At 40.2% G+C, this 20901-nt stretch overlaps 2 protein-coding genes across 2 annotated transcripts in view; one reads left to right on the top strand and one right to left on the bottom strand.

Annotated features, from left to right (window-relative positions):
* PPAP2A (phosphatidic acid phosphatase type 2A) overlaps positions 1 to 7045 on the top strand; it is a gene marked incomplete at its 5' end in the record, with an annotated part of 52476 nt that extends 45431 nt beyond the window's left edge. Inside the window, 2 exons of the mRNA XM_009894200.1 lie at positions 4384 to 4560; positions 6598 to 7045. Of these exons, the coding sequence (XP_009892502.1) occupies positions 4384 to 4560; positions 6598 to 6723 (303 nt within the window). The remainder of the gene's footprint in view (positions 1 to 4383; positions 4561 to 6597) is intronic.
* A 68-nt stretch (positions 7046 to 7113) lies between these two features.
* The window catches only part of SKIV2L2 (superkiller viralicidic activity 2-like 2 (S. cerevisiae)), a 51730-nt gene continuing 37942 nt past the window's right edge, over positions 7114 to 20901 (bottom strand). Inside the window, exons 20-28 of the mRNA XM_009894226.1 lie at positions 18823 to 18951; positions 17582 to 17692; positions 17063 to 17251; positions 15742 to 15905; positions 14176 to 14281; positions 12846 to 12902; positions 11854 to 12016; positions 7505 to 7609; positions 7114 to 7166 (exon numbers count right to left, since the gene is read on the bottom strand). Coding sequence (XP_009892528.1) covers positions 7114 to 7166; positions 7505 to 7609; positions 11854 to 12016; positions 12846 to 12902; positions 14176 to 14281; positions 15742 to 15905; positions 17063 to 17251; positions 17582 to 17692; positions 18823 to 18951 — 1077 coding nt within the window. The remainder of the gene's footprint in view (positions 7167 to 7504; positions 7610 to 11853; positions 12017 to 12845; positions 12903 to 14175; positions 14282 to 15741; positions 15906 to 17062; positions 17252 to 17581; positions 17693 to 18822; positions 18952 to 20901) is intronic.

The following is a 20901-nucleotide window of genomic DNA, read 5'->3' as shown; positions in this document are numbered from 1 at the left end:
TTTTGAAGTACAGAATTTTTTGTCTAATAGGATTTTGGAAAAAAGCTGAGAAAGTACTGAATGAAAAATGACTGAGGATTTTTATGTATTGAAAGTAAGTATCTGAAGTATGACCTCGGCTAGTGGAATGAGTATGTTTTGGTAGATCTAAAAGAATTTTGTGCCTTTAAGGTGGGGATGTGAGATGTTAGCTGTTAGGAAATTTTCCTTTCTTCTGAAGCCACATGGTTACACGTCCAAAAGTCCATCTAGGAAATAAAAGTCACTGCACTTCAAAATTAGGTAGGCAGGTATGTGTATATGTATATTAATACTACTTTGGTTGAAGAGCAAATACTTGAAAGCTATGCTAGAAATGTTAAGAGTAGCAAATAATTCTCCAGTTGCAGAGACCCTTCCATTCATGTCTGTGGCTTCCTGCAAGAAGCCACAAAGTGACTGTGAGTTTCTCTTCATTCCTGTGTATATTTTTAGAAATGAAGTACTAGACCGTAGAGTAAGAAGAAACTTGTGTTCAGGATGTGTGTGGTGCAGAGAACATACTTTAATTATAGCATAAGCATTAACTAGTAGGGGGAAAAAGTTGATTATTTACTCCCATTACAAGAAAGTTTCTGTGAAATCTGTTTGTGCACTTTTTAAAAAGTGCGAACAAAACATACATGAGAAACAGGAGGATGGAGGAGTGAAGTGAAATAGATCATAGCTGAATGATATTACTGAACGATCAGGCAGATGCTCAGGAGCAGGACAGCAGGGAAGCTGGCACGGTCAAAGAGCTGTCGCTGACAGGGGTGCGTTGCTACCAGAACAGCTCTGGATGTTCCTATGGTGTTCACAAGCTCACGAATGTATTTCTCAGCAACAAGCGAAATGCTGGTCAGGGGCATGACCACGTGACGTTTCCTAAAGTTCCTGCTGCTTCCATAGATGACAAGTTTTCTTGTAAGCATATTCCTTCCTAGCAAGGAGGCCCGGGTGGGGAGACAGGCAGGGATTAAGCCTGTGCTGTAAATGATCTCAAAGAGGAGCCAAAGAACCGGAGGCATGCTGTGCGTATCGGGAGGGGTTCTGTAAACAGTCTGAAGTCATTGTCCGCTGTTAGTCAACAGGGTCAAAATAGTAGTAAGTGTTAATGCAGCGTAACACCAGGACACCTCTATATTTTGCATATAATGCTATATAAGGACTAATGCTATATAAAGGACTCTTGGGCATACTTCTGGTATCAACCTTGGTTTATATTTAATGGAATTAAAGGGCAAAAGCTCCTCCTGTCTTGAGCTGCTTAATTTCCCTGTGTGGTCCCGCTGGCCTGTTTCAGCCCAGACACATCGCTGTTGCCTTTCTAAGAGTGAGTCACGGTAGTAGGAAGAATCTTTGCGGGGGAGCGTGACTGCCTGAGCTTGTTAAAAGCAGTGTCAGTTTGAAGGTACCTGCTTAAAAATAACATGGACTTTGCCATTGCAGCAGCTGGTTAATAAGCAATTACTCTCAACAAAAAAAAACAGTTGTGACCAGAAGAACAGCTGCTGCTTCTGAAATTAAACACAGCAGTGATGATCAGTCACTGGTACTTCTCTGTGGTACGACTCCTCACCCCTCTCACACCTAGTTTTAGAGTAATATGAATCCATCTGCTGGTAGAAGGTGCAGGAGGGGCTTTGGGCATTTCCTGTGCAGCTACTGGAGTTAGTTGGTGGTGTGAAGGAGCACCTAGAACTGATGAAGCCTGTAGCCAACTGCATGTGTTCTGCAGGTGATAAAGCAGCTCCAGATCTTATCTATGAGGGGAGATTACTCGTAGTACGGAAATTAAGTCTTCACATAGATGTTAAATCCAAGGGGGTTTTTTGCTGCTTCGTCAAGCAGAAAGAAAATCTGAATACATGCTGCGTAAGGGAGATTCAAAGACTATTTTATTGGTCATTTGGTGGTGTGGGCTGGCATCTTTCCAGGTTTGCTTTTTGTGTGGCTTGCCTCATTTTCTTCCTCTGTTCAGAAGTAAACCTGGTTTCCCACCTATCTGCAGTTGCATAGCCCTTTTTTTTTTCCCTAATATGACTATATATCTTTGCCAACTACCAGAAATGCTTACATGGAAAAAACTTTATTACAGCAAGGTATTTTTAGCTGTCATAAGCAGAATTTAGTGGGAATAGGAAAAGAGGAAAGAACAGCCAGTATCGAATCATCAGCCAGCTCTTTTTAGGCTACCAGCATGTGCTCCTCAGACCCACCTCTGCTCTGTTTGGCACTCAGGCAGTGTTCTGGTCTACTGTTGGTAAACCCAGAAGTAGTATTAATCTAAGACCATTAAAACACCTTTTGTTAGAAGAACTGTGTGACAGCTAATTTTTGAAGTGGCTAAACAACATTTTCCCTAGTGGTGAAATTAAGGTCCCCAGAAATATGCAGTGCCCACTGGGGGGTGGGGGTGGGGCATTATTTTCCCATTTAGGCTTAGCTGTAGCTTCTTCAGAGTCCGATTTCACCCTGACTTTCTTATTAAAGAAAAACAGTTATGGATAGGATTGATCTCTTTTTGATGCTCCATTTATAGCTGAAAGAGTCAGCATGCCAAAGTTGTAAGATGATGTAAGTTACCAAACATTCCCCAAATGTTTAACTTTGGAAAGTAGCACCTTTGCATCTACAGTGCATGCTCTATGCCTGTATTTACATTGCAGCCTTGGCTTTTGAAGTTGGCAATGGAGGGAGGGATTTACCAGAATTTTAGTGCTGCTGCGGTGCCTGAAGCCTGTGTTTTAGTTAGCTTCTATGATTTTGCAAGACTGTCAGTTAAGGTTTTGTACCCAACGTGAAGTTCCTACATGGTACTGAAAAGATGATACATATGAAGTGCTAAATATAACTTCCAACTGTGTTGTTCTCCTCTGTAAATCTGGTAAATGTGGTGCCTTTTTTGGTGACGGGATCAAGTTCCAGAATAAACTTAATGATGGTTTACAGGGTGGATTTGGAGAAGCTCCTCTTACAGCTGAAATAAGAGGTCTCTGTCCTAGAGAGACCAGAGAAGGAGACAAAACCAGGGTCTTAGATTAGATGGGAAAGTAATGGAGTTAAATACTGTGAATTTGAGATAATGCATCAAAAGTCATAGATATACACAACTTAAATAGACCTGAAGGGAGAGAAAAAGCATGGGAACTGCACATACCCACTTGCTTACCAGAGTGGTAACATGGTTAATATGCAGCTAAAAATGCCCCTCTACCCCACCTGGAGTACTGCATCCACCTCTGGAGTCCCCAACATAAGAAGGACATGGACCTGCTGGAGCGTGTCCAGAGGAGAGCCACGAGGATGATCCAAGGGCTGGAGCACCTCTCCTATGAGGACAGGCTGAGAGAGTTGGGGCTGTTCAGCCTGGAGAAGAGAAGGCTCTGGGAAAATCTTATTGCGGCCTTCCAGTACCTAAAGGGGCCTACAGGAGAGCTGGGGAGGGACTTTTTACTAGGGCATGTAGTGACAGGACGAGGGGGAATGGCTTTAAACTGGAAGAGGGCAGGTTTAGATTAAACATTAGGAAGAAGTTTTTCACTTTGAGGGTGGTGAGGCACTGGCACAGGTTGCCCAGAGAGGTTGTTGAGGCCCCATCCCTGGAGGTGTTCAAGGCCAGGCTGGATGTGGCCTTGGGCAACCTGGTCTAGTGGGAGGTGTCCCTGCCCATGGCAGGGGGGGTGGAACTCGATGTTCTTCAAGGGCCTTTCCAACCTAAACCATTCTATGATTCCATGACTAGGAACAGATGGAGCTCAGTGAACTATACCAGTGACAACTGAGGAATGTGATAATCATTAGATCGTTAGTTCTGATGTTTAACTGCAGCTGGAATATTATGCTAAAAGGTCATAATACTAAAGGTGACTGGAAGTTAAAAACTTGTCAGCTCTATGTATAATATACATAAACTTTGCTAAAGATGTTAATGGTCTTCCTGCTCAGAGCAAGATGGGGCTCCTTGTATTTGGAGGAGTGTAAATTTTATGGTTGCCAGTTCTTTTTTTTTTTTTTTTTTTGTATACGACTTACCTGTAGTTAATGCAGGAGTAAAATACTGGATTCTTTCTAAGCCTTAAGTGGCTTTTGTATTACCAGTACCTGTATTCTGAAGAGTCATTTGTCCGTCGGTACAAATGCAGCAATATCTTCATGATGTTATGTCGTTTTATGTAAAACATACAGACCAACAGTGACTACGAAACTCCACTGTAGCATGCTTGTGACAGTGTATCACTTGGAACATTTGTGGACATTACGACGTCTCTGAATGCGCACTTCAACTCAACTCTTTGAACAGACCCAACACAATTTTACGTGATTACTGCTATTTTATAATGATTTCTCTTTTCCTTTTAGCTTTACCTGCAGGCCAGAATGAAAGGAGACTGGGCAAGACTTGTACGTCCTACTCTACAATTTGGTCTTATTGCCACTTCTATCTATGTGGGTCTCTCACGTGTTTCCGATTACAAGCATCATTGGAGTGATGTTTTAACGGGACTCATTCAGGGAGCAGTGGTCGCTGTGCTCATTGTAAGTAACTCCAGAGGGGGGTGTGCGTGTGTAAATGCTGCTGTTACGAAGAGCACCTTAGAATTGCAGGCTGTGTTCAGAGGAAAGCAGACCTGTCTTCCTAATGTTTTGAAAATTTGGAGAGGGGAAGCAATGCCTTGAACTGGGTGTAGCAATAGTACTTCAGGGAGTGAGGCAGACTCTGGGCCAATGATGAGATAAGTGGCTCGTTTAGCTATTAGATAACGTGAAATCATCCCTGCCCAAGAGCTTTTCAAATAACCGAGATGGAAACAGTCAACTGCAAAACCATGTGGGCCTCTATGTGACCATACCTTTTGCTTCTAGCCAAATTCTAAATCTCAAGTACAATAGCAGAGCAGAACTGCGTATGAGGCAAGCAGGGCAAAAAAGAAAAGGCCTTTAAGGATAAGGACAGCATGAAAGTGTCTGTCTCTGCCAGGTCATACATCCTGTGTGTTCAGTCTGATGGGAAACTACGACCCTTCACCATTTCTTGTGTGCGCTCTGAGTACCAAAAGGGTGTTCACAACCACCAGCACGTGACGCTTAGCTGTACTGATGAGTGAAAAGCTATCCCAAGGAACAGAGAATCAGCTAAACTGCAGGCCTGGTTGACTTAGCGGCAGTCAGTGGCTGTGGCTGTCACCAGAGTGCCGTGGTTGATTCATCTATGGGAAGGGACAGATCGGAGAGACTTCTAGTTCAGAGGCATGAACTGAGTTCTCAAGAACTGAGGCTCACCTGGAAGAACCACCTCCAAGATAAACATTTTCTTAGCTGAAAGAATAGTGTGGGGCCATTTGAAGACAAAACTTTGTTTATTTGTTGTAATCAATCATCAAAACAAACCTTGGAGCAGCTCTGTGAAACCCTATATACTGCATGAAATGGCTGCATGTTGACTAAAACATAATCCTGCTGCTCATTTTTGTACAATCTTATTTTCTAAGAAAAGGAGTGCAGGGAAGGAGAAACATCAGGGATTGAAGAGCTGAGGGCACTTTTATTAGGAAAACAAGTTTAGTGCAGGGTGTTGGATGACTGAGGGGGTATCTTTGAGATGCCTGGTAATACAGGAATGAGTAGAAGGCAGCATTACAGTGAACAGAGTTGAAAGGTGGCAAATTTATTTTTAAAAATAACCGCCCCCAGACAAAACCCTTATCTGAAAGAACTGAAGAGCTGACCTCCAGAAACAGAAAGCTGAGGTAAGCGTATGCTGGGGCAGGAATTGCAGATAGAGCACTAAATAGAGTTGACTGACTTCAGGTTTAATTTGAAGCTGAAACTCACCTGGTATGCAGCCGAAGCAGCATGCTGGGTCATCAGCCAGCCCTCAGTGTGGAGGATGGTTTCTTCTGCTGCCCTAAACTGTGTTCTGCAGCTCTCAGGTTTTTAGTGGGAGGGGAAGAGGTGACGCAGCAAAAGACTGCTTCTCATTTATTGCACTTCATGCAGCACTCTACCCAGCACATCTAGTATGATGTGGAGAAGCTGTAGACTGTCTCATAGTCAGTAGCTGTGTAGGAAGTGTGGTGATATGTTCAAAGGCACGCAGGAAGGTAGAGCTGGCCTTACAGCTGCTGGAGCTGTGTGTGAGACAGATGGATTGAGGAGGGAGCTTCTGTGAGGAATCCAAGCTTGGTTTAACTATCTTTTAAAGAAATGCAAGTGAGAGTGACACTCCAGAGTGAATTTCTAACTATTGAACCCTCTTCCTCAGCTAAAGCACAAGCTCTCCCATCCTGTTCTAAATAATTTGCAGAATAAATTTAACCATACACACAATGTGGGCCCTCAGCAAGCATGTCTTGCTCCTTCAGTTAGTTGTTCAAACTATGGTTATTGTCATGAAACAGTGCCTGGTAAGGCAGTTAGTTAGCACACAAGCCTTAAATTTGGCTTAAACTATCAGTGGCTAAGTGGCCAAGGGACTATTAGTTTTGATCATGGAATTTACCTTCTGCAAAAGCATTTGCCTGTTGTTTCAAAGACTTAAAAAAGCAGCAACTTAACAATAATTTGTTCACTTAGGTTGTGTACGTGTCTGACTTCTTCAAAGTGAGAGGATGTACATTTCAACCAAAAGAAGATTCCCATACAACCCTACATGAGACTCCAACAAATGGAAATCACTTTGGCAGCAATCACCAACCATGAAGAATGACCCCATCTTGCTCTCTGAAAGGAAAACAATTTCACAAGTCTAACTATGTAATATAAGTAAAAGCCTTTAAGGGACTGCTGCTGCTCTTGGATGCTCACTTTACCTGTATATAGTAACATCTAGCACAGTTATTGTATATCTAAACTTTAAATTTCTGTTGGTTCAAGCTCTTGCTTACAAGAAAAAAGCTATTCAAAATGTAAATTTTTATTGAAAACATGGTAACAGTTATATTACATACACTGCTGTTTGTACATGCCTTGTTGAAACAACTGTGGAATACACACCATTAAAAGTAATTACTTGAGATGGAAATAGCATGTGAAGCTGAATAATTTGTTCCATAATGTGAATCTAGTACTGTTTTTAGAAGGTATCTTCTGTTACAGGTAAAGGCTTGCAGCAAACACAATATCTCTCTTGATTTTTGTAATCCCTATTAAAAAGGAAAAATGTATTAATATCCAGCAGTCATAACTGACACAATCACTATTTTAAGTACAGTTACAGGCATCTAGTACTTTGCAGTAGATAAGTGTTACAAGTCTTGAAGGGAAGTCATTGTACATCCATTTTCAGTCACAAACTATATTCAAACTTTGTAACACATATATCATCTGGAAAGAGAGCACTGATGCTGTTTACCAGTCAATACCAGAAGCTTGTATTACCACATCATTCACCCCCACCCCACACCACCTCCCCCCGACCCTGACCCTTCTCTTGATATGCCTTCTAGAATTACTTCTTATACCGTTGAAGTGAAATACATACCCTCTGCAAACTTATTTTCCAACTCTGTGTTTCCAATGGCTTTTGCAGCCTGGCACATCTGCCGAAGCAATTCTTCTAGCCGCCTCATGCAACGAATTATGCTACCTGTATAAAAAGAGTGAGGGGAAACTGTATCCCTTGCCACATCATGTCACTGAACAATTCAGCTGATTAGGCCCACTTTGGACAAAAGCAGTGAGTTCCTTTTCCAACCCTGTTCAATTTATCTGGAAGCCAACAGTAAGAACAGACATATGTCTGAAGCTTGGTTTCTGTTTAACAGTAAATTCCTCCATCAGGCATTTCCTTGACGCTATCTCCAAATGCTTGTACTGTTCTTGTTTTCTTCTACTATCTTTGCAGCCTCTAACTAATATCTAGTCAGAGGACTTTCCGGGCTGTTCAGTAATTCCCAGTGGATTTTTTTAAAGTACTTCTTAAGACTTCCATCAAAAAGCCATAAAGGTTTGGGGGATTCACAAGTTTGCTGCTTCAAGTACCACCACATATAGGTTGTGGGGTAGGGGTGTGATTTTATAGCCTTTAGTTGGCAGAGCCAGTGAGACAGTAAGTGGTCTACCTGACTACTCCTGTGCCTCTCAAGAGTCTACAGACCACTCTACCGCTCAACTGTGTGCATACAGTAATGCATACAAGCTCAGTCTTGACATAGCTCCTAAACTGCAACTTAATACCCACTGTAGTTTTTTTACACATTCATCCCTTTTTGGTCCAAGCCACTGTCACAAAAATCACTCTAATGTTTATGCTCTTGTAGCAGCATGCAGCGTGCTGTTTCATCATTCCCTCCAGCATCATCTCACACCTACAGTAAAAATTATTGTACGCAAAATGACTGTCATAGGGTAAATATGGGATGAAGGGATTGAGAACAGCCCTGAGAAAGACTTGGGGGTACCGGTGGATGAAAAAGGTGGACATGAGCCGACAATGTGTGCTCACAGCCCAGAAACCCAACCATATCCTGGGCTGCATCAAAAGAAGTGTGGCCAGCAGGTCAAGGGAAGGGATTCTGCCCCTCTACTCCACTCTGGTGAGACCCCACCTGGAGTACTGTGTCCACCTCTGGAGCCCTCAACAGAAGGAGGACATGAACCTGTTGGAGCGAATCCAGAGGAGGGCCACAAAGATGCTCCGAGGGCTGGAGCACCTCTCCTATCAGGACAGGCTGAGAGAGTTGGGGTTGTTCAGCCTGGAGAAGAGAAGGCTCTGGGGAGACATAGCAGCCTTCCAGTACCTAAAGGGGCCTTTATACGAAAGATGAGGACAGACTTTTTAGCAGGGCCTGTTGTGCCAGAACTAGGCCTAATGGTTTTAAACCAAAAGAGGGCAGATTCAGAGTAGATCTAAGGAAGAAATTTCTTACAGTGAGCGTGGTGAAACACTGGCACAGGTTGCCCAGAGAGGTGGTAGATGGCCCATCCCTGGAAAGATTCAAGGTCAGGTTGGATGGGGCTCTGAGCAACCTGATGTAGTTGAAAATGTCCCTGCTCATTGCAGGGCATTTGGACTAGATGATGACCTTTCTATGGTTCTGTGATATACTAGCTCTAGACAAAGCATGCTATCTGGAGAAAAAGCATCCCAATGAAAAGAACATTCTACAAAGCTGTTGGGAAAGTGAGAAGTTAAGAAAAGTAAAGTAACACAACACTTCTAAAAAACATTCATACTGTACCAGTAGGCCATGTTGGTTTCTACAGTAAGAATAGTTTGTGTGAGGGCAGCAGTCTGTAGAACCTACTGCAATGACAGGAGGCGAAATAAACCATAGATAGTCTACACAAAGCCAAAGTAAGTGAACTGCGGGCAGCTACCCCAAGCATGGCCATGCCGAGTTGTGGCGGGCTCAGGTCTCAGATCTTGCTCGTCTCCATTTACAAGGCCAACCCTGACAACTGTACTCATTTACAGGCAGCGTTTCTGGGATTGCTGCAGACACACTTTTTTTGTGCATGAAAAAACCTGCATTTTTTGAATAAATGACTATTGTCTATACTTACTTCCACAAAACAAAACAGTTGATTTGCAGTTCATTAATAGGATACTTAGCTGAGTTTACCATTCTTCCCTACAGCTTTTTAAAAAGCTTCTCTCATTTCTTCCCAACACACACATTTCAGCTTAATGACAACTCATTTTCATTAGCCAATCATCACTGCTCCAACCTGTGCCAAGCACACTTGCTCCTGGAGCGCTCGGGCTTGTGCTGCAACCAGCAAAGGCAGCCATTTGCCTACCACAACTCCAGGCTTTCACACTACTCAGAACTGCACCCAAAAGGGCTTTCAGACACTTGACCATCAATACTAATAAAATAGCAGAACACCATTTAGGCTTGTGAGAGTGGAAGCATGCCATCAGCTTGAGGTTTCTGTCTAGAAAAGTTCTGCTAGTGCCTGTTAGCTTGGATGGCAGCACAAAGCTACATTAGCCTCTCAGAGCACAGTCCTTCGGTGAGCACGTTTAGTAAGTTGTGTGTGTGGACATCTGAAGTGCTTTCCTTCCTTTTGGACAATGCACAGAAAACCAGCTTATTAAAAGTTAAGGGAAGAATCATGCATCGACCCCTGCCACAAAAGCTGAACTGCTCAAAATAGGCCCATAAGATCTAATTTTGAGGGAGACAGCACTGTTGACTAGGACAAAGGTGACGAACTAGCCTTAGCCCAAATATGGTAAGTGGAAAACATTACTGCCCTGTGTATTCGGAACAGTCAAGCACCAGCGTAAAAACATAAGCCAGCTACTGTTTCTCCTTTTGTGTTCCCCTTACTCAGGCTGCCTCTTCAGCAGATGTAAGGCTCAGACATTCACTGCAATAGAAGGAATCTGCTGAATGCAGATTCGAAGACCGCCAGGATTCTGTTGCTTGCAGGCAACCTGCCTTAGAAAGCTCCTGGGTCTATGCATTGGATTACAGAAGTGCGTGAATTCCTTTGTTTTAAGGGCTCCCATTTGCAACTGTGTACGTAGAAACAAGAAAACAGCATTTGAGAGAGACAAGACAATGGTGACAGGCACAACTTCAAAAAGGATTTTGAAGTATCAGTCATTTACACAAAGACTTGTAAGACTGGTGCACCCATCCTACTGTTCTTCACAACTTTCAACATAGCTCATAAAAGATTAAATTAGGTTTTTCATTCCGTTTTGACCTTCAGGTGTATGGTTTGTCTTTTACAAAGTATCTGGGCTTTAAGTCATCCTTCTTTTAAAATAATGAAAACTAAGCATCCTTCCTCAAGGAGCAGTTTCTAGTACTCCAATGTTAGGAACCAAATGAACCCAGGTGACAGATTACATGTAAGAGTTTCAAACATCTGCATTGCACTGCTGTGATGAGCCATCCAAAACAGAGACTTGGTTACCACCTCTCACTTGTGTCATCATTAAGGCAGAAGGAGGAACCTTCAATTTACCAAGTAAATAAAACACTTAACTGTAAGGAATCACAGAATCGTTATGGCTGGAAAAGACCTTTAAGATCCAATCGTTACCTAACACTACCAGGCCCACTTCTAAACCATGTCCCTGAGCACCATACCTAGATGGCTTTTAAACACAACCAAGGATGGTGATTCAACCACTTCCCTGGGCAGCCTGTTGCTGTCTTTGATAACCCTTTCAGCGTGGAAGTTTTTCCTAATGTCTAACCTAAACTTCCCCTGGCGCAACTTGACGCCAATTCCTCGTGTCCTATCGGTTGTGACTTGGGAGAAGAGGCCAACACCCACCTCTCTACTACCTCCTTTCAGGTGTAGAGAGCAATAAGGTTTTCCCTCAGCCTGCTTTTCTTCAGACTAAACAACCCCAAGTCCCTCAGCCACTCCCCATACGGACTTATTCTCAAGACCCTTCACCAGCTTTGTTGCCCTTCTCTGGACCCTCTCCAGCACCTCAATGTCCTCCTTACACTGCGGCACCCAAAACTGAACACAATACTCAAGGTGCAACCTTACCAGTGCTGACTACAGTGGGACAATCACAAGCGCAAGAGCTGTACTTCTTAATGGCAACCATGTGGAACATATTTTTTCCTTTAACTAGCAAAGGTAATGCTTACCTTTTGTTGCAATACTTAGAATTTCAGAGTTTTAAAGAAAGTTTTTAAAATGTAGAGATATCCCTTTTAAAAATTCTTCTACAGATTCCAAATTACCAGCAGTGTAACTATAAATTTTTTCCCACTTAGTTTCAGCTGTGCAGATACTTGAATACACCTAAGTTAATAAATTTTATGATCCATTGTAAGGTTATTCAGAATTACCATTCCATGCTATGAAATTACCATCTCAAAACTCCTAGAGAGGAACTGATTAACCTACCTTCAAAGACATCAGTCATTTTGCAGATGTGAGCAAAGTTAGCTCCATTTGCCCATGTATACACAACATCCATTAGGTTGGGTCTGAAAGAATTTAAGTAATTTTCTTCATCAATTTCCAGTTTTGCTTCTGCTGACACCTTGGCGATTCTTTTTGCACACTCCTTCAAAAAAAAATATTTAACTTATAAGATGCTTCTACAGATTGTTTAACCAATAGAAAGGCTTACATACTATTAGGTACTGTATACAGGATGAGGTTTCCTTTTTAATGTGAAATTATTCAGAATCAGGAAGTAAAACCACTGTTTCACAGAATCACAGAATGGTCAGGGTTGGAAGACAACATCTAGTCCAACCCCCCTGCCAGAGCAGGGTCACCCACAGCAGGTTGCACAGGACAGCATCCAGGCGGGATTGGAATGTCTCTGGAGTGGGAGACTCCACCACCTCTCTGGGCAGCCTGTGCCAGTGCTCTGCCATCCCCAAAGTAAAGAAGTTCCTCCTCATGTTTAGATGGAACTTCTTACATTCAAGTTTGTGCCTGTTACCTCTTGTCCTGTCACTGGGCACCACTGAAAAACGACTGTTCCCATCCCCCTGGCACCCTCCCTTTAAGTATTTATAAGGATTGATAAGATTCCCCCCTCAGTCTTCTTTTCTCCAGACTAAAGAGACCCAAGTCCCTCAGCCTTTCCTCCTACGAAAGATGCTCCAGTCCCCTAATCATCCTTGTAGCCCTTACATTAAATCTGCCTGCACTAACAATTTACGGTGTAGTAAGTTAATAGAAGTTTTTAAAGGCATGTTCCAAATTAACATAAAGATTTCTTGCAAAAAGGATAACCCATTGTTACACACTGCAAAAACACATGCAGTGCCAGCCAAATGCACTGATGATCCAAAATGAAGTCTTTGCCTTGCACTTGTTATACTTTACTCATACACTTTCATCTTGTTAACACTAACCCTGAGCTCTAATGGACAGATTACCTGCATTTGCCGAAGTGGTCCTGCCAACTGCTCTGTCAATTTTGGCATTTCACTGGACTGAAAAAGAAAACATCAAATAATCTCATGCACTCCCATACATTTGCTCTACACCAAATTAAATGCAAAAATAGAAGTTCAGCATGTGCTAGTGCCATCCTAAATTATTTCAATGACTTTTCAAACCTGGTATCAAACACTAAAATTTACTGAATTCCCCAAGTACTTGTTTCTCAAACTAAATCAGAAAAGGAAATCTTTCTGTAGAGTACACCAATAGTATGAAAAAAAAGCACCTGCTTTCTGAATACTTCCAAAATTCCCTCTATTTAGCTGTTCCATAGGTTTGAACTGCCAAATGTCTGATCATTTACTACACCTTAACTGTTACAAGCTTGTCTTTAAGAATATGAAAATGAAATGCTTTTAATAACTTAAACATCAGTGGTTCTTTTAATAACTTAAACATCAACGGTTATGTATGAAAATATGGCTATTCAATTACAGCAACATTTTTATGTCCTACCTGTTTAGACCTGAGTACTATTGTTGAGTGAACCACAATATTCTAGCAAACAATGGCTTACCCTAGCATCCCTTCTACTAACAAAAGTAATTCATTAGCATCTGCTGCTAATGTGCTTTCCACATTTAGAATCAACCTGAGTGATACATCTTGCTAGCTATCTGCCGTACTACTCCATATGGAAGTTAATTTGTACTGTATTTTTCTGCTGATGCTAAACTTCTATACAGCTTGTAGGTGAGAAAACAACGGCGTCTGCTATTAAATGCCCATGGTTTTGCTTTTAATAACAGGTTCTGTTTTTAACAGCTCTTTTGGTATCTATTCCATGTGGTACTGCCATTTCCATCAACAGGTCAAGGGTACTGTTCAAACAACATAACATGGGCATGTCTCAGAGTTAAAGATACCCTCCCCCCAGAGTGCAGGAGCAGATGTTGTTAAGCCTCTTTTTTGAAATAATCATTCTACATTTTAAATTATAAGGATGTATGTGTGTATAAAAGCATGTATGCTGAGAATCTATTAATATTACTTCATTGCATGAGGAGGAAACAGTTGTAGATTCATTACAAGGACCGCAATTTTACACAACCTTCAGCACATCACTCATGAGGAAAGATATTTTAGCACTGGAGCTGCAATGCTTTTGGTAAGTTCAATGGGAGTTCAGGTCAAACACCTTACGAAAGGCTAAAAAATGTGCAATGGCTCAGGCTGTTATGCCCAATTTCTGGAACTGAATTATACACAATACTGTTGGTAGACAGGAATGTCTAGAATTTATGAATTGATGAAGTAACTCACGTTCTCCTGAAATACAAAACAGCTCAGTAGGGCAGTTGCCTGTTCTGCAGATAAGTCATTGAAGAGACCATTGAACATCATTTCTGTCAGGAGTAGTTCATCAGCACTAAAGTAAAGAGAAAGAAAAGGAAGTTTAGAGAAAAGACTTACTGAAATGCAATTTTTAAATGAATGTTTTGTGAAGCAACTGGGTATAGATAAAAACCAATAGCTTCTTAATGTTTCTTATGGGAACACCAAATACTAATATAATAGCTTTTTAAGGGGGATGCTAATTAGTAAGAGTGAGACAGTATTTTAAAGAAACTAAAAGCTCTTACTGAACTACAAAGAATCTCTATAAAAAATGAGAAAAAAATTGAAACATTTTAAAAAAAGTTATTTCATTTTCATAAAATGAAAAAATAATAGCTGAAAAATAATAACTTCTTCATAAAAGATAGTAATAACAACCGCTTTAGTCAGTTTTTATCAGACAGGACATCAAGAGATTGATGATCAGACAGTTAGGCAACTTATAAAAAGGATTAAAATTGGTACTGCTGCTGCTCAAAAAAAGATTCAACTTGGTATTTCCAAGATAATGAAAAAAGGAACAAACTTGCTTCAATTTAGCTGTAGAATGAAGACTTAATCATGAATTATAAAAGGAAATGCATGATGTGGATACAAAAGCCAAACATACTACTTGGATAAAACATCAAATTGTTGATAAGACTACACCTTTATTTTTGGAGTTTCAGACAAATGCATAGGGTGGTGAAAAAAAGTAGATTTTTTTACAAAGCAAAGTGTAACTCATCAGCAAACAGTTCCTGAAACTCAGGAAGCTGATAAAAATCTGATTCAGCTTCCCCATTTGCCATAAAATTTTGCAGGGGAAAAAAGTCATTAGATACGGAACAAATATAGGTAGCATCTTTCAAACTATCTGTAAGGCAAGGAGTACAGCACTCACTGTGACTTTTAAAAACACACAAGTCTACCAAAAACTGAGTTACACTCTGAAGTATTAAGCTTTGATTCATGAGCTTCTGTGGAATCTTTACAATAAGCTTCAATATATATGTACCTGCTAAATGTATTACAGTAAAATGCATCACTTCCATAGATTTGTTCCAACAGCCCTATGGAAGCAATTAAGCTGTCTTCCAAACTTGTCAGCAACTTGCTAATTGCTGACAACCACTGTTACACCTTTGTGGGTGATTCTGTACTAAGAGTCCTGGGAAGTGGAACCACTGAAACTGTGACCATCCTCTCATGTAATGTACAATATTAAATGAAAACACACACTACTGCCTGAGCTGTATAAGAAAATAACCACTGTTTCGGCATTTTCATTTCCATGTTTTAGTTTTAAAATCTATTGTATTTTGTCCTTAAGTTGCTATCTTTACTGCTTCAATCAGTATATTCCCTTTATGGCACAGATCCCATAGTCTCTGAAGAATCTTTCTTCTAATGGTCTCAGAACTTTAAAATAAAAACATGACATACTAATTTCAGCAAAGACAGTAAAGTGCGTATTCATGACAATAATCACTCTGCACAGAAACCAATAACCTGCTGATTTCACAAGCGACCCGTCCTTTCATCTCAATAACATCTGAAGACGTGGCAAACCCCAGTCTTCTCAAAACACGCTTGCGGCATTTGAGTTCATCCATTTGTAAGACAGTTCTGGCTTTTTTCAGTTCTCGCTTTGCTGCTTTAATATCCATAGCAATCTGGGGGGGGGTCAGAAGGAGAGAAATTACATGTTGCTGGCTTAACAGATGCAATTTTTTTAAGAGACATTGTTTAATTTCATAAAGGCCTCAGAACAACAGTATATGGATATACTAGTTGACACTGACTCATCCCACTGAACTAAAAGGAAGGTTTAAAACAAATTTAAAAACATCAGCTCCATTTACCCATAGGAAACACTGGCAATTTTGGGAAATTAAGCTATTTACCCAGAGTAGCAAAAAAACCCAACCAGCCCACACCAAAAAGCCACAGAAGAAATCTTTGGTTGAGAAATGAGCACTCATCTTCCAGGACCTCTACTAAGCCTCAGCTAACCAACTATTCAATCAAATGTAACCCAAAGGCATTATTTGCTGCTAGGAGGTCTTCTCCAGTGTCTCGTAGTTTATCACAGTCATTGCCAACATCCTGATAGCAGGGCATATAGTGCAGACACCCTCGCAGAAGTATGCTTAGTCCACCAGGTCTTACTACATGCAACTTTTGTGCTGCCCATACTAGAACTACCTCACTTCACAGAAGTGACTCCTGCAGAACCTGTTTTCTGGAGCAGCACACAAACACGAGAACAGTTTTTGTGTGCAACCAGTTTCAGTCTAGCAGAGTACGACTCTATTCAAAATAAATAAGTGTATTGCTTAAAGGCTAGGAATCAGCTCAGGAAGCAGCAGCACAATGATTTGTATGGTACATTCCTCAAGCTATTAAGCCCCATCAATTCAACTTAGCTCTGCACAAGTATATTAAAAACGATCAGTTTCAATTATCTGTGAAGACTGTACCTACACTGTACTGCGCTATGCCTATTCAGTGAAAAGCTCTAGCGGGGCCACTGTAACCTTCTAATCCTTAATGACTTTTTCTGAAGAGTTTTCTTTTCAGATGTACTATCCATCTGTATCAATCAAGGGCATAACACCAACTCAGTCAGTTTGTTAGTGAGATTCAGTAATTCTTCTGTATTTAAAAAGTCTCATTTGGGCTTTATAATTCAAAAAGTGTTATTCGGTCTTATTAATTTAAAAAGGATTGTTTGGGCTTCGCAAATAAAAAGAAAAGCAATAAGAAAAGAAATATTACTGTCTCTCTCTCTGGCTAAATATAGATACAGTATTTTGTTTTATATTTTTACCTGTGCTTTTTTTTCACAAAGTTTGTATACGGTTTCCAAGTTGGGATCATTGTGAAGAGGATGTGAATACATCCTATGCTCAAATGCCTCTACTTTTTGGATTACTTTTTTCAGTCCTTGATCTTTGATGCCCATGTCATCAATAGGGTCTAGTAATGGTACTCCATCGGGAAATCGCTTCTGTACTTCCTAAAAGGAAAAAAAAAATTTTTTTTTTTGGTAAGATTAGTATCAGTAAAATAAATTACACTTTCACAAATCAGCTGGCACAACTATAGGGACACAGAAGGCCACAGTGTGAGGTTGTTATGTGATGTTTCAGCAGTTTTCAAAATCAGTTTAAAATGACTGTTGACAAGGAGAGACAATTGACATACATCGTGGCTTCCAACCCCTTTTAGGATGGCGGCTGAAGATGTGACACAAGCTTTAGACAAATTTCTGTAGAACGAGCTGTCTTGTGTTCAAGAGTACCTCCCTAACCAGAGCAGAAAGCTTACACAGCCTAGTGGAACTTACTTGTATAGATTTTAACACACTTTGCCTGTTGTCAATAGGCCTCAGGTCTTTCGGTATGTAAAGTCGGACACTGCTGATAGCAGAGAGAAGATGTACCAAAACAGGAACAACCTATCAAAGAGATTGCAGTTAACTGATAATTCAGTAAAAAAATTTATTTCTTATTACTGCTCCATAGCAAAAAAAGGAAAAGGAAAACTGAGTTCGGAAGGACACAGCAGTAGGTAAAGCAGTATCAGGAAGCAGGAAAATGTAGGTAATGAGATAAAGTATCAATAAAGACGAAAAGTCAGTTTTTCCAAATGGGAAAATTCTGCATTCAGTTAAATCTGGAGAGAGGCTACAAGTTTTTCTATCACTTTGCCTCTTATCTACAGGAATATCTCCTAAGATCCAAAGCAGACAAATTATTGTCACATACTTAACTAGGAGTAGAGAATATCAAATCAGCAAATACATATCCATAAGTATCAAAAAGATGAAGTCACCAAGAAGAATCAGTACTATATCCCATCCTTTAAACAGACTTTGTGAAAAAAACACGTGGACAAATTGAACAACTGTCTCTGATCTGAAAATTATAGTTGTTTGTCTTAATATAGGATTTCAAATTGAAAATTTTAAATAATGCGAATGCTTATACTAAAAATTTCAATTTAATTTTAGAATGAGATAGCCTTACAAAACTGAAGGGGTTTGAAAAAGAGAAATAAAAAAAAAGAATTCTATTCCCAGAGATAGAGATACTGCTAAGAAAAGTATCTGCCAAACAGCATTGCTAAAATTTATTACTCAAGGATTATAAAAATGCTAACTAAATTCTCAAATCTAGTAGAACAAATGCACACTACCCACAAATCCTACCCAAGTATCCAAGAAAAAAACAGCTTATAGACACTTGTTTATCTGCAGATTTTATCACATTTGTAGGTAATTTTCATAACTTTGCTTACATTACTGCTATTGTCTTTCATCTACTGATTTGACATGTGTAACACAACGGTAACTAAGTCTCAAAGCACTTCTTATATGGCAACAAATTCACTGACGTATTTTGTTCACACTTCAGTTTCCTCTTTATTGAAATCAGCAACTGTTTAAGAAAGCAGAGTTAGGTGTACAGTGCCCTTCTCTCCCTTAATGCATCAATCCCTCTTTTACTGCAGTTTGCAAATGCTTTGGAAATAGAATCTTTGAGAACATTTATAAGAAACTATTGAGAATAAACACATGTAACAAACCTGCATCTCTCCTTTCTCATCAGGTCTGGCTGGCTTTGCAGCCTCAGTAGCAGAATTTTTCAAACTCTCCTTGCTGCAGTGCAGTAGCACTTCAACTACATATAATGGGTCCAATTCACCAGAATTTGGCTGTTGAAGGCACAGAAAAAACAGGTCCATAACAGTTATTTTAAAATACTAGCAAGAATGCAAGGAAACAGCATGATTTTATTCAATATTAAAGGTATGAAATGGACTACTGCTGTTCACAGAGTATCAGGAGTATCAGCTCAGTGATACAGTATATTCTAAAAACTGCTGAATCAGTATTGATTGAAAGATCCGTCACATACAAAAAAAACTTTAAAAAACTACCCCTTCCCCATCCTCCCTTGCCAGTGTAGCCTAAAGTCTACTTTGCAGCGTCAGGTGCTTCTGCCTGTTCTTCTAGACATAGCTCTTTCAAAGCAAGCCAACATCTTCTGTAACTGTAATGCAAAATATTTGCATCATGCTAGCAGTATTGAACTTTGCCTTTCTAAAAAAAAAAAAAAAGGAAACAAAATTTTGGCGATCTCTTTCATTTGTAGGTTTGCAAATTTTTCCCCACAATAAAGACCACAGAAAAATCTTTCAGGCATGACAGCTTGTATCTGCAGGAAACAAGCAGCTGCATCTTGCTGGCCACAGCTTTATACACCCCATACAGCACACATAACACCTGACATTCATTTAAAGAACACAAACATGCAGATATGGTGGTTAAAGACTACTGTTCACAAAGCCATAACCTTTATTATACACTGCTTTTAAAAACCCTGACGTTAGTTACTTGACTGGATCGATATGCACTAAGGTTGCTCAAATACACTTTTACTATAAGCAGGTATTTTTATGACTTTGAACGGAACTAAGTTGTAGGCCTAACACTGAAGGCAGGCATTGTCTTTTAAAATACTATGTGCAAGCCTCTCTGCTTCCAAATATAAGAGAGAAAGAGAGAACAGTATTCAAAATCGTGTGTTCACTCAGTTCAGTTTTACTGGGCAGTATTTTTCATTACAAACCTACAACAAGCTATTTTCTTCCCCTGCACGCAAAGCAGGGTGGAGCCAGCTAGCATTCCTACCAGATTCTCAGAAGTACTATGAGAAACTGCCATAGTAAACTAAACAGAAAAAACAGGGTTATCCTGTACTACAAGATACGTAATTTCTTCAAGAAATGCTATTACTTGTTGGGGAAGAAACTGTTCCTCTGAATTCTACCCTACGTTTGCAGAAGGCACTCAAAGCAATGTACAAGACCCTTATCATTGCTGTTGTTGCAATTAGAATTTTAAATATCCACATATACCAAATCAGTATCCAGTCAAAGCCATGGAAAGTATAATGCTGACTTGAATGAAGAAGAGACTAAACTCATAGCTGCACATATATGCTACAGAAAATCATAGAACTGAAGATGTCTAGAAAACTATGAGAGGAAAAAAAAATATTTCTATCAGCAACCATATTGTTAACCTATTAATAAAGCAGGAGTATAAATGTCATTAGCATCTGTTGTTCATATTACTGTCCTGGTTTGAGAGACACAGGACTAGTTTCACTTCTAATGCTTGGGAAAAATGCACTTTTAGAAGACTCTAGTGTCTGAATTTGTGAAAATATTTACTTTGTAGCCAGCTATGTTGTGTGGGTTTTAAAGTCTGTGTTTTCGAGCTTGCCAGGTTTGGGGATGAGCAGAAGCAAGACCTGAGCACTTGACCCAGGCTGGCCAACAGGATTATTTCATACCATGAAGGTCACACTCACTATAAATCAGAAACCTCGATGCAAAGTTCTCTCTCTTCTATGATGGCTGCCATCCTGAGAACTTCTTGCCCCGGTGCCAGACCCCTGAGCCCTTCCCTTCCTCCTGAAGCCGTATCGCTCACAGTGTCCAACATTTACTGCCCACTGCTGGGAGTGCACAGCTTCCAACTGATAGAATTGGCTGAGTATATTCCTTGTATATTTTATATTAGTATCAGGATCAATATTGGTTCTTAAGTATTATTAATGTTAAATAACTAGTCTTATTCTATTAAATCTGTTTTTA

The sequence above is a fragment of the Charadrius vociferus genome, unplaced genomic scaffold (assembly GCF_000708025.1).
Source record: "Charadrius vociferus isolate BGI_N301 unplaced genomic scaffold, ASM70802v2 scaffold70, whole genome shotgun sequence".
Classification (NCBI taxonomy): Eukaryota; Metazoa; Chordata; class Aves; order Charadriiformes; family Charadriidae; genus Charadrius; species Charadrius vociferus.
The sequence above is the reverse complement of the archived record's forward strand: the minus strand, read 5'-3'. Positions and strand labels throughout refer to the sequence as shown.